The 12,438-nt window shown below is 43.7% G+C and overlaps 1 protein-coding gene across 1 annotated transcript in view; it reads left to right on the forward strand.

Annotated features, from left to right (window-relative positions):
* PIN1 (peptidylprolyl cis/trans isomerase, NIMA-interacting 1) overlaps window positions 1-11,423 on the forward strand; it is a 29,083-nt gene extending 17,660 nt beyond the window's left edge. The window contains exons 3-4 of the mRNA XM_074980153.1: window positions 1,904-2,014; window positions 10,194-11,423. Of these exons, the coding sequence (XP_074836254.1) occupies window positions 1,904-2,014; window positions 10,194-10,303 (221 nt within the window). The 3' untranslated portion in view covers window positions 10,304-11,423. The remainder of the gene's footprint in view (window positions 1-1,903; window positions 2,015-10,193) is intronic.
* The last annotated feature ends 1,015 nt before the right edge of the window (window positions 11,424-12,438 follow it).

Genomic DNA, 12,438 nt, shown 5'->3' on the forward strand with positions numbered 1-12,438 from the left:
AGGTTCTGAGCTAGGGGTGAGGGCTTTGGGGTGCATGATAGAACTCAGTGCACAGAGTGGAGAGGGCTCAAGGCTGGGTCGGGGGTTGAGACTTGGGCTTGCCTGAGCTACTCCGTATTCAGACTGGTGGGGAGAGGCACCCTCCACTGGCTGTGGCTGCTCTCTGCTGGGGTTGGCAGGGAAGGGCACCTCCCCGCCAGTCCCAGCAGCTTCACAGCTTGGGGAGAGGCATCTTTCCTTGTGCAGCCCTGAGCCCCTGTGTGGGACATAATAGCTCTTGTGTGGAGTTTAACAGGAGGCTGTGCAGGTTAGGGGGAACTAAGGAAGAGAGTAATATGTACTTTTCTAACTTTATTAGTTTATTTTGTGCAATTTTTAAAGTATATCCTCAAGCACTGTAAAATGCTGTACTGGGTTGTAACTTAACATGTTTTAGTGATCAGAGTTGCACCATTGTTTAAGAAACGTGAAGTATAATCAATGGGAAATGTGATTTAAATCAATCCACCCTGCCACGGACTTCCTATCACGGCATAATTCTGATACTTGCTGTGACACTGGTTTGCTTGTCTTTGATTAAATACTTTCAATGCCCAAGTGGTTAAATGGTCCGTTCCACACACACCCACACCTCTCAAATATAAATATTGTAGAATGGCTGAGGTGAGTTAGCCTGTTTCCTGCTCAACAGATACAGGGATAGAGTAGTATATGTGCTAGTCATCTTGGGCTGTAATTACTGAGCTGAAAAACACAGTTTCCAGTGAAGGCTCTGAGTATTTCCATTTAAACCCCATTTTTGGATATGTTCAGCATCTTCCACCTATGTGGCTGAAATTGGCTGTATCTGGCCTTTTCCAAAGAGTAAGTGTCTAAAAATTTAAGCATTACGTTCTTGTCTTGTGGTTGGTGAATTTCTGCCTTTCAGCCATCCCTTCCTCCTCACCCCACTTTTCAGCAACGAGTGATGAAGTGACTTAGGATGCACAGGAAAGATGAAAAGGTGCCTGGAAATAGCCTTCGATAAGAAGTGCTTCTGGGTGTTGGGGTGGGGGGAAGGTTTAGGTTTTGACTTGAGTTACATGTCAGGGGGTTGGAAGACCTCACTTCTGATAGGCAGAGTAGTTGTGGGATGGGTTGTCTTAAGCTTAGCTGGTGAAAAGATTCTGAGGCGGGAATTCCTGCAAGGTGCGGGTTCTATGGGAACCAGTACTTGGAGCTTCTAGACCCTGCTATGTCTATAGTGAGTGGGGTTAAGGCTTCATGTGAGCTGTTTCCCCATTGTTACTCATCTTGTATAAGCGATCGTCATCCATTCTTCTCTGGCACACACACACACAGCAGCACACAGCAGTCAAATATGAGAGCATCTGAGCTTGTAGAAAAGCGCAAAATGATAACTGCATGACTAACAACTTGGTAATGCGAACGCATGGCGGTGAATGGAAGAGTGTCGTTGCTTAGGCAGGCGAAGTTTTTACAGTGATGGAAAATCCCTTCTGTCGCTGTTGGAAGCCTCTGTCCAGTGGTGCTATCATGAGAGAGCAGTGCCTTAGCATATGACAGTAGCATAGGTGTGGTGAAAGTGGCAGTCATGCTCACACTCCCAGGATACAGTGCAGCAAAAGACCACTCGCATCTGGCAGAAAGAACACTTTAAGCAAGCTCTTGACGTGCTGTGCTAGTTTCTTGGGCTTATGGACCTTATGCAATGGCTTATACGTGCCATTAGGGGGTGGTAAGACTGTGCTGCCTCTCTGGAATGATACAATGGCAAAACAGGTCCCTTGAAACACACCTGCATAATTAACCATGTTCATTATGACATTTTCCTCTCCCCACTCTTTAGCATGTTCTCCGACGTGGTGCTCACTTTTGACTGTGAACTATTGTGTGTCAACAGGGTACATCCAGAAGATTAAATCTGGAGAGGAGGATTTTGAATCCCTTGCGTCCCAGTTTAGTGACTGCAGCTCAGCAAAGGCAGGAGGAGACCTGGGTGCTTTTGGGAGAGGTAGGTGACATGAATTCAATACTGTGAGCACTGACTGACATTGAAATTCATCAGCTGGGGGGGATTACAGAAACCTCTTTCATATCCAGCATTCTATTATCCAGAAGTCTCAAATAACCAGAATTATAACGAGAAATAAATATCAGTTGTGTTTTATATAAATACACCATAGTGAAAGTAAATACAAATAAATACAGATTATGCAGTATAAGTTTACAGTGTACAGTGCAACTGTTGGTAAATAAAGTACTCTGCATACAGTTTTGTTAATATCTGATCTTGTTCTGTAGTGTTATGCGTTGCTAGATATACTTCTCTATTATCCAGAATATTTAAATATCTGGTAACCTCCTGGGTCCTGGGGCTCCCAGATATAAAAAAGTTTACTGTAATAACCTTCCCCCCCACCCCGCATGAATTGATGTGCTAGGAGAGCTTGCTGAACATGAAATGTAGTTTGCTGCATAGATGTTAAGCCAGGTAGGAATACAGCTCTGATATTATCCTACAAGGAGAATGTTACAGAAACGTTCCTTACGAAACTGGCTGTGTCTTTCAGGGCAATGTTTTTTTCTCCAGCCAAGCTGAATGGGAATCAAAGGTTTAGTGTAAGAAACCATGAACAATGAGGAAATGAGTGAATAGAACTAATGACAAACTAGACAGATAATTAAGTGCTGACCTTAAAGCGTGTGTGGGGAGGCATGGGTATAGCAAATTGGGGAAATGGGTGCAATTTGCTTAAACCTGAAAATAACGCTGCTGGTGAGGGAATTCATTTCAGCATTATTAATCTGTGTGCAGAGGGAGTAAATACAGAAAGCTGCTCTGAGTTCACTTATTAATAGGAGAATTGTTAAGACACTTGACATAAGAAAGGTCCTTTGAAATTTACAAGTGAAATAGAAACATCTGAGATTTGTCATATGATTACTTCACTTTTAATTTTGTTTGGAATTGCTTATGCATTCAGTTTCCTCTGAGTAGGACGCAGTTCAAAACGAGAGCCTGTCAACAATGTATTAAGAGAAAAAAACACTTCAATGCCAGGGGCACATAAGAGAAGTGCCCATATTTATAGCCTGAGCTGGCAAATACAGCATTTTCTGTCTTTGGCTTTAAAGTATGTGTTCCAAAGTTACAAACTTAATAGACCCCACGGGAAGAAATCTAGTGAGAATTGCCTACAGTGGAAACAGGGAGGTGGAATCCCATGTCTCTGTCTTTGGAAAGATCACATTTTTTTAAGACCTCCTTTGGGGATAGCAGGATAAGAAGTAAGTATTAAGACAAGTTTCTGAACATTTTAAGTACACATTTTGCAACAGAAATCTGTTCTGAGGCACACCACTGCAAAGGTCTATTAGAGAATACACCGTACACAGGGCAGTCTCCATAGTTGTGTTACAATCAAGAAAGTATTGAAGTGGTCAGAACTGACCTACTGCCATGGACTTTGGCAGCAAAAACTTTGTCTTCAGGATTTGCAGCAATATATACTTTTAGTTGCCTTTGTGTTTTATGTCCACATACAAATCTAACTTGTATTACAGTTAAATGAGTAATTTGTCTTCAAATATTGTTCTTGTGGGTATGCCACTTCAGGCACACGTGCTCCATGCCTTTGGTAGAAGATTTTTGGTATCAATGCCTCTTCTGCTGGAGTATGTGCTCTATAAATCCTTGTACCAACACTATATAAAGCTGTGTGGGTGAGCTACCCTCAGTTCCTTCTCAGCTGCTGTTGGCCAGAGATGGAGTTCTAGGGTGTACCTGTATCAGAGGGGTAGCCAAGTGAAGGATGATTGTTCAGGATGGGTTGTAGATCACTGGTGATGCGCTGGAGAGGTTTTAGCTGGGGTCTGTATGCGATGGACACATCCTCTGTGACTGAACTGACCTTGTCAATTCTGGCCCTCCTCTTGATTGGGACTCCCTCCTTTCCATGAGCCTGTAAATTGAGACCCTCCTCTGGTACCCCCCAGTCATGCATTTGACAAAGCAGGTCTTTGCCCATGAAACCTTATGCTCTAAAATATCTGTTAGTCTATAAGGTGCCACAGAACTTCTGGTTGTTTTAGGATGTTCCTGTTTTCCATCTTATTAGTGTTCTAGCAACCTACTTAGTGCTTTGCATTAATAGGTTTAGTACTGTATAGTTGGAATTTCTTTTCAGTTCCCCCTTTTCTTTTGAAAAAAATAATACTTTTTTCCCCTAGTGAGTGGGTTTGAACAACTTTGTCTTCCATTGGAGGTGCCACTCTCTATGATTTAAGAGGTGCTTCTCTTGTGAAAAGGTAATAGCTATTGGTGATGGGCACCCTCACTGCATTAATTGCTGGGGATGCACACACATACACACGCACACCACTTTACCAGCACCCATAAAATATTATCTTTTAAGGTAAAATTCTGTAAGAACAGGAAACGTAAGCAGACTCTTAATGATAGGGAAAGCCTCATTACGTGATGCAGACCCAGGCACAGGAAGGTTGCTTTACAGGGCTTCCATGTCTATCAGTGTCCCGTCATCATCCAGATCACTATCACTGAGACCTTCCAAGGGGAAGATGGCATCAAAACCCCAGTCTCCATTGGTTGACGTACTTATAACTACATTGCTGATACCAAGAGCGATGTTCCCGCCAATCTTTGCCATCTGTCTGTGGATTTTTTCCATCTGTGTGTGGAATAAATTTGTGTCCCACCAATCAAAACACTGGGTGAGCGGCATTTGAATCTCTCCTGAGTGGCTGCACAAGCACACGGCTTACAGGGAATGCTGACCAAGAGCATCCCAATCCAATAAAGGAGAAAAACAAAATCCCTCATAAAAGAAGATCCAATCACTGGAAACTTCAGGCTCCATGAAGAATGCTAGTGAGACTTCAAGTAATTCAGATACCATGAAGCACATTAAGACTAAGTTCAGTGCCTCAGTGGTAACGGCTTGATAACGAAAACTTCTACTACCAAGAGACCAGCTTCAATGGAGTCCTTTATGCTACTCAGTACAAACTTCCATGCTCCACACAACAGCCTCTTCAACATCATTGGTGAGGCTCTTGAATTCTGTTGGGCTTCCTGTACTGCAGGAGTTTTGGTACTGAATGAGCCAGGGTTTCCATTCCTTGAAACCTCTGGATGGCTGGGCCACTGACTGCTAATGTTTCTGGGAGGCCTATATATCTGTCTTTTGGGTATCCACGAGGACAGCGTGTCACCTCCAATAGAATGTGTGAAGGAACATTCTGGCTCAGACTTCGAGCCTTCTGTTGAAGGAACTCCAATGTATTTCAGGAGATGTTATGTCCTGTTGCACATGAAACAGATGCAAGATACCAGACCCAGTGCTTGCCATGACTAGTGTTGGATTCGTCTCCTCCATGTCGTACTGTCTCCGTCACTGACCTGTGGTTCTCAGTAAGGCCAAGTACCATCAGCAATGTTAGGGACCTCAACTCAGTTGCATAGAGAACACAGAAGACCTTTCCATCTGCCCTCTCCGTTCTGAGCCTGAAAAGACATTTGAGGAGCAGAAGGCAGGGGCAGACCAGGAGGTTTCCTGCTTATACATCTGAAAAAAAATCATCACCAGCTGAGATGCTCACCTAACCATTACCATCATTAGCTGATGACGTTAGACAACTCGAGGATCTAGTGAAGCTTATTGCTGACATCTGGTATATTCCTCTGGAAGAAGTCCAAGATTCCCATCAGAGACCCGGCACATATTACATACCTCTACCTCAGCACAAACAGTACTGCCAATTAATGAAGCCGTGCTGTAGCTAGCCAAGTCCCTCTGGCAAACTCCAGCGAAGACTGCCCATGCACTCCTGTTCAAGAGGCCCGATTCTGAGTTTGTATTTTGTCATCCAGCACCAAACTCTGACTGTGGATGCAGTCAGTGGTGGAGGCTGGCAGTATACCCAAAAGACTGGCCCTTGTTAAGAAGACAAGAAGTATCTGGACTTGTTTGGTCATATAAGCTGTTCATCAGCTGCATGACACTTGAAGGTTGCTTGCTACCAGGCCCTGAGGTCAGAATGCGTGTACCTGAATGATAAGAAGCTTAATGGTTTTATTGATCATTTAACACAGAACTCTGGGAATGTTCAGGGCCATATTAAAAGCAGATCACCTTGTGGCAAAAGTTTCACTGCATGTTTTGTGAGGTGTGACAGACACCGCATCCTCTTCTGTTTCCACCACAGCTTTGATGAGGCAAGCTTCAGTTGTTGACCAGGTTTCCATGTGAGGTAGAATTGACTGTGAAGAATTAATTTTTCAGTGGCCAGAAGCTTTTTGCAGATTCCACAGATGACTTCCTTCACATCCTAAGCAACTAGGGAAAAACTTAAGGATATGTAAAATATATAACCCTTGCAAATAAAAGGAAGTCTTGTGTGGTACAGGAATCCCATCTGATTAATTTTCTGCCTTCCCCAGGCTTCCAGAAGAACCAGGGGCTCAGAGGATGAGGTTTTCAAAGAAAGTCAGCACTTACCATGAATGAATTTCATCTCAGCCTTCAACATCATCCAGACACCCATTTTTGTGGTTTGTTCAAGAGTCCAGAACACCCAGTGACCAGGGCTAATCAACTGCACAAATCAAACACCTTTTGTCAGTTCAGATACTGCCTCTCTAGATTTCATCATGTAGGGGTGGCTGTGATATCAGACGCATCATGAGATGTTGAACTATCTAATTTACTCCCTCCCTGCCCATCCAATTCCCCTCCCCATTCCTATTCAGCAGTTACTGACAAAGATGATGTCATTGCTCCTGAGACTGGGGGGCCATAGAGCCTGTCTCAGTTCAACACAGTGGAAAAGGTTTCTGTTCAAAATATTTTCTGATATGCAAGAAAAACGGGGGTCAGAGTCCAATGCTAGATCTCAGGCAATTAAACAGCATGTCAAGAATCTGAAATTCAGGCTGGTAGCCCTAGGAGATTGGCTTGCAAAACTTGACCTCAAAGATGCCTGCTTCCATTTAACGCTCGTCCTCGCAAAAGATTTCTTCCATTTTCCGTTACAGTCACTACTATTACCAAGTCGTACCCTTGAGCCTGTCATCTGCCCCAAGAGTGTTCTCAAAACACGTTCTATGAGTGCCATCAAGGTTCACCTAGTGGTATTAAGAGCTTTCTATGCAAATAGAGGTTTCTAGGTATTTTCACATCCTGAGCATTTCGAGATTCCTGAAAGGACTTATGAATCTTTTTCTGAAGTTTAGAGTCCCTGCCCTGCTTTGGGATTCCAGCCTGATGCTTAACTGTGTTACAAAACTACCCTGTGTGTCATGAACTATGTGCTTGCTGCTATGTCAGTCTGAAGATGTCCTTCTCCTTCTTTGTGGCCACTGCTTCTGCATGAATGCTTGTCCAGTCCAGGGCTTTAATGACAGACCCTCCCTCTACCTTCTCCCTGGAAAACAACTTACCTTTAACACCTCATCCAGAGCTCTTAAGGTGTCTTTGATTTTATATCAACTGAACCACACACCTTCTGTTTTTTCCAAGCCCCACCAGTCTACAGAAGAGTCAACTTTTTATGCATTCGCTGTTAAGAAACTATTCAGAAATACCCCCAAAACAATTTGTTTCTATTGCAAGCAGGTCTAAGGGAGCATCTGTCTCCACTCTGAGATTTTGTAAACTGATCTCTGGATGTATTATTACCAGTTATAGTTTTGCTGAGGCTATACGTGTTCTCAATGTGACTGCATGCTCTACTCCATTCTGTGTAGCTCTACTCAGAGATGTTCCAGTCGCTGAAATCTGCAAGGCTGCAATAGGGTTTTCAGTGTACATATTTTCCAACCACTGTTCCACATTTCAAACATCGTAAGATCCATTGCAGCAGTAGGCAGCACAGTTCTTTCTTTGGCCTTGGATTCTTTTCCAAAACTCCCATTTCCTGACAGTGTTACTGCAGGGGCATCACCTGAAATGGTGCACACAAGGGGTTATACTCCAAGAAGGAGCAGTTACTTGCCTCGTGCAGTAACTGGAGTTCTTGGAGATGTGTTCCTGATGGGTGCTTTAGTGCCCTCCTTCCTCTCCTCTGCATTGGAGCTGCCTTCGTGGGCTTTCTGTCAGAAGAGGAACGGAGGATTGGTCACCCAAACAGATTCATATAGATTCACTACAAGGCATGCAGATGTGTGTGGCACAAGGTGCAGGCAGACCAGGCACTGTGATAAAAGGTGCTGTCTGCATGCACACCTCGTGGAGCACTCCAGTCGCAGTGCAAAGGGAGAGAACTTTCCTGCTTCCGCAAATGTATTTTTTTATTGCATAACACAGGCATTTATGGATTCTGAGATAACGAAATACCCATTAAACTCGAGGTGCTCATTGTAGTTCTGTAAGTCACAGAGAACATTTCTCCTGGTTTAAGCAGAAAATAAAGAAATGTTCCAAGACTCTGTCGCCACTAGGTGACACTAGAAGTGCAAGTGGCTGGTCTAGTCCTGAAATGCCGCACTCAAGTCTCCATCTTTGGCTCTTGCTGTCACGGGGCTGCAAACATAATTTATTAGAAATGTTGAATGCTGGTTACTTCAGAGGTGAAACTGCTAAAACATTCCAATTTATCTTCTTGGGAAACTGCACGTAACTGATTCTGCTGAAGGAAAATTATTCTGGTGTTGCACACAGAAGCTGTTTCCTCTTCTGAAGTAAAGACTCCTTTGCTTGTAGCAGAATTAACTTAAAAACTAAGATGAAGGGCTTTTGGTATGCAGTTCTAGGTGAGATAATGCTGTTTTGAATTGTGTGTGAACATGTCATTAGAAAAAGAGTTAGTGAGACAGAAAGTTTAATTGGTAGGAGAAGCAAACTAAAGGCTAGATTGAGGAGAGAAGCAGAATTCTGAGAAATCCTGTGTATTGAGTCACTTCAGTAATAAAACAGTGGGTTTTTTTTAATGGTAAGACATCAGGCTGAAGCTATTGTGACCGATCCTGAAAGGAGGAATTGAGCCTGCGTAACATCAGCTGCCTTGCTAGAGCAATAACTCTGGATGGATTTAGACCCTAAAGTGAAATATATGAATTCTGCTGCAGCTCCTCAGCTCCGTGTAACGCATCCAGGATGTATGGCCTGTGCAGGGAGGCATGCTTTAGTTCCCAAAGAGATTAGTATATCACTGAAATGTCTGTTTAGGAAAAAACAGAGCCTGCTGATGCTCCATCTGTCATGCTTTCTGTAGCCATCTCTTAATGTGCTGCAGAGTCCAAAGCTACAGCAGTGTCTTGAAACTCTGAGACAGGGGTCATAAACTTAGAGGAGACTTATGCTGTGTTCCTGGTGAGCAGATGATCTATCCTTCTTCAGGCATCTCAAGGCAAACACTGCAAATCCAGTCAGTGCTAAGTGTAGGGAGTGAAATGTCTGTATGTACCGGGGGCTCTTTTTCCTTTTGCAGGCATCTGGTATGCAAGTGAGACTGAGAAAGTGGAGCCTCGTTATCTCAGCAGGGGTTCAACATTTCTCTGCTATAACTTCCAAAATGTCACAGTAAATTGGGCAAAAATCCTCTTCCCTCTTGAACTGGTAACACTTGCCTTGTCTTAGATCCTTCTGATTGAACCTTTGTAGCCCACTGCAGAACTGCTGTAGGCTGCCTGCCTGCTCGTTATCCCTCGTGCAGGGGCCATCCCAGCCTCGCTTGTGGCTCTCCTAGGTCTCTGTTGATAAACCACCAGGAACTTGGTGACATGGAGACTGGAGCATTAAGCAAGCTCTGTCTAGGTCATGACATTACCCAGGTGCATCTTGTAAATTATTTAGTGCTGCTTGTAATCTACACTGCCTCTGTCCCTTCCCTCTGCCTTAAGGGCAGCTGGAACAGAAATGCTCACACTGGCTTGTGGCAATAAATCTGCTGAGGAGATTTCCTCTGCCCTTTGACTCCCCAGCTTGCCGTAACACTTTTCCGAGCAGCAGTGATGTTTATGGGATGTGAGCGAAAGCCCTGAATCTGTGTCGTGTGTGTTGGTGGCGTGTCTGCTGGGAACTGATGAAAACAAACACCCCCTGCAAGCTATTAATTGGTGGCTTCGTTGCTTGCCTGGAGGCTGCCTTCATTTGAGGCTGGTGTGCTCAGAAAGGTCTTCCACTCTCTGCTGAATTAATTGAACTCTTTCTCTTTGCTGCTTTCTGCAGGTCAGATGCAGAAACCTTTTGAAGATGCCTCATTTGCGCTGCGGGCTGGTGAGATGAGCGGACCAGTTTTCACAGATTCAGGGATCCACATCATCCTACGCACGGAGTGAAGTGCCTTGGTGACATGTAGAAAGGAAAGGGCGAGGGGAAGAAAGGAAAAAAAGCCCTACTCCAACCCTGCACTCTCCTGAATGAACTTCATATATCTAGTTTAAAAAAACTCATTTCATTTCTCAGTACCTTCTGTGGCACCTGACACAATGTTTTCCACCTGTAGAGATGCATGGTTAGCCAAGGATGAGAATGCAATCAAACTAACAGGCAGTCACGTCTTTCATAAGCAGAGAATGTTAAAATTCTCAGGCATGCCACAGCCGCTTGAGTTTTGTATTGACAATTCCTCAGTTTAGGAGACATGTCAATGCTAAAGGTCACACTTCAGTGCTTCCCACACCCACCTTATTAAAGATAGAGTATTTATTACAGAACTGCACTGATGGTGGCAAAATAGACTTGTGAGCTCTGGTGTTTAAGATGGAATGAAATTTCTGTCCCACCCCTACATCCCTGCACTGCTTTAAAAAATATCTAGAATAAGCATCATTTGGTCTGGAGCCCAGTTTGTTTGTAGAACAGACCTATCAAAGCCCCTGATTATAAATTGATGTTAAGATGCCATGCTGGTGGGACCTGTCACTGCTGCCTGCGTGTAACTTCCCTTCATGTATCTGGCTCAGTGAAGATCGTGGTTTGTTGATCCCACCAGACAGCATTAACTGGCTTTTCTGCTTCTGTTGTATGGGCTTAAAACTCGAAGATGCCTTTTGGTTTGTGATGAGTATAAACAAAGTGTGGGGGGGTGACTAATTGCCAGTAGTTCCCAGTATAGGAAGATCAGTCACCAATCAAGTTGTATAGAGGTACGTAGAATTCTGTGTGTTAACCATTCCAGTGTGAGATCACTCCGTTGTTAAGGCATGGCAATGTCATGGGAGAGGAGGAACTACAGTGTGGATTTTCAATGTGGAGAGAGCACTCAGAGCTTCTCTTTTTCCACTTGTGGGTTAATTGCTGTTAGTCACTGTTTCCAGTTACACTGCATCGCTTATGTTTAGTAAAAACCAAACCACACCAGATAAAGTTCCTAGCTTCGGTCCAGTGCCGATACTGTGTATAATTCTGGTTCTCTTCAGCAGAAAATAAAGCCCTCCCCAGTTGAACATTTCCAAAGCTCTGGCACTGATTATTTCTCCCTCTCCCCTCTGGATTTCACAGATCCCTTTGGTCTTATTTTTTTTTAAATTCCCTGTGAAGTATGTGTAAAGGCAGCTTTAGCCAGTTTGGTCTTAAAATGGAAATGTAATGCCGGTGATATTAAACAAAACAGTTCTCATTTGTTCTTTCCAGGTCTTGAAAGAAAATCAAACATTAGCCTCCAGCTAATGGGGGAGGACAGATTGTACCACTTGTTGAGCAGTGCTTTGCACAGGCCATAGCTCTGTTGGAATCATGAAGTGAGACACTACTCTGTGTGAGCACAGCAGACTCTCTAATGTCCGTTTCGGTCACTGTTTCCCAACTTGTCTCCATTCTGCAAATCTACAGAGGTTTTCTTTATATCAGACCAGCCAATATGGATAGTGGCTCCTTGATGTGAATTAAAAATTTCCATCTTGTTTAGAAATGAGGAAAGGCAACATCTCCCAAAAGCTCCAGCCAATTAAGATGATCACCTAAACCAAGAAGCATCTGAAAGTGAATATTTCTTGCATTTCTGCCTCTGTTCTTTCCCTTGCTGGCCATTCTGGGGAAATGGAAGGCTCTTGCATGTCAGTTAAAAGTTAGTCTCCATGGCAACATATTGGGGGGGGGGAACCCTCCCATTTCTGGGGTGACATTCAGGTGAGAATTTAGAAAAGGGGGGAAAAAACCCAAACCACTGCAGTATCATAAAAGCAGGATCAAGTGTAGATAATGGGAAATGGAGATACCTCTGGAATGTGGTGAACTAGCTGAAGTAGTGGCACCCAAATGCTTTCTGAAGCTGGAATTGGCCATAGTTTTCATCTCCAATTGTATAAAAGGATTAAAACAGAATTGCATAGTCTCTGTTCAGCTCTGTCCTCTACTTTCAAAAGATGGAGCAGAAATGTAGCAGTCCGAAAAGATCAGGACTCTTTAGTTTTAGAAAGTGCACCAATAAAAGGGGCAGGAGTGGCAGGCCTAATGAGGGGAGTCTTTTTTT

Source organism: Carettochelys insculpta, chromosome 29, assembly GCF_033958435.1.
Source record: "Carettochelys insculpta isolate YL-2023 chromosome 29, ASM3395843v1, whole genome shotgun sequence".
Classification (NCBI taxonomy): Eukaryota; Metazoa; Chordata; order Testudines; family Carettochelyidae; genus Carettochelys; species Carettochelys insculpta.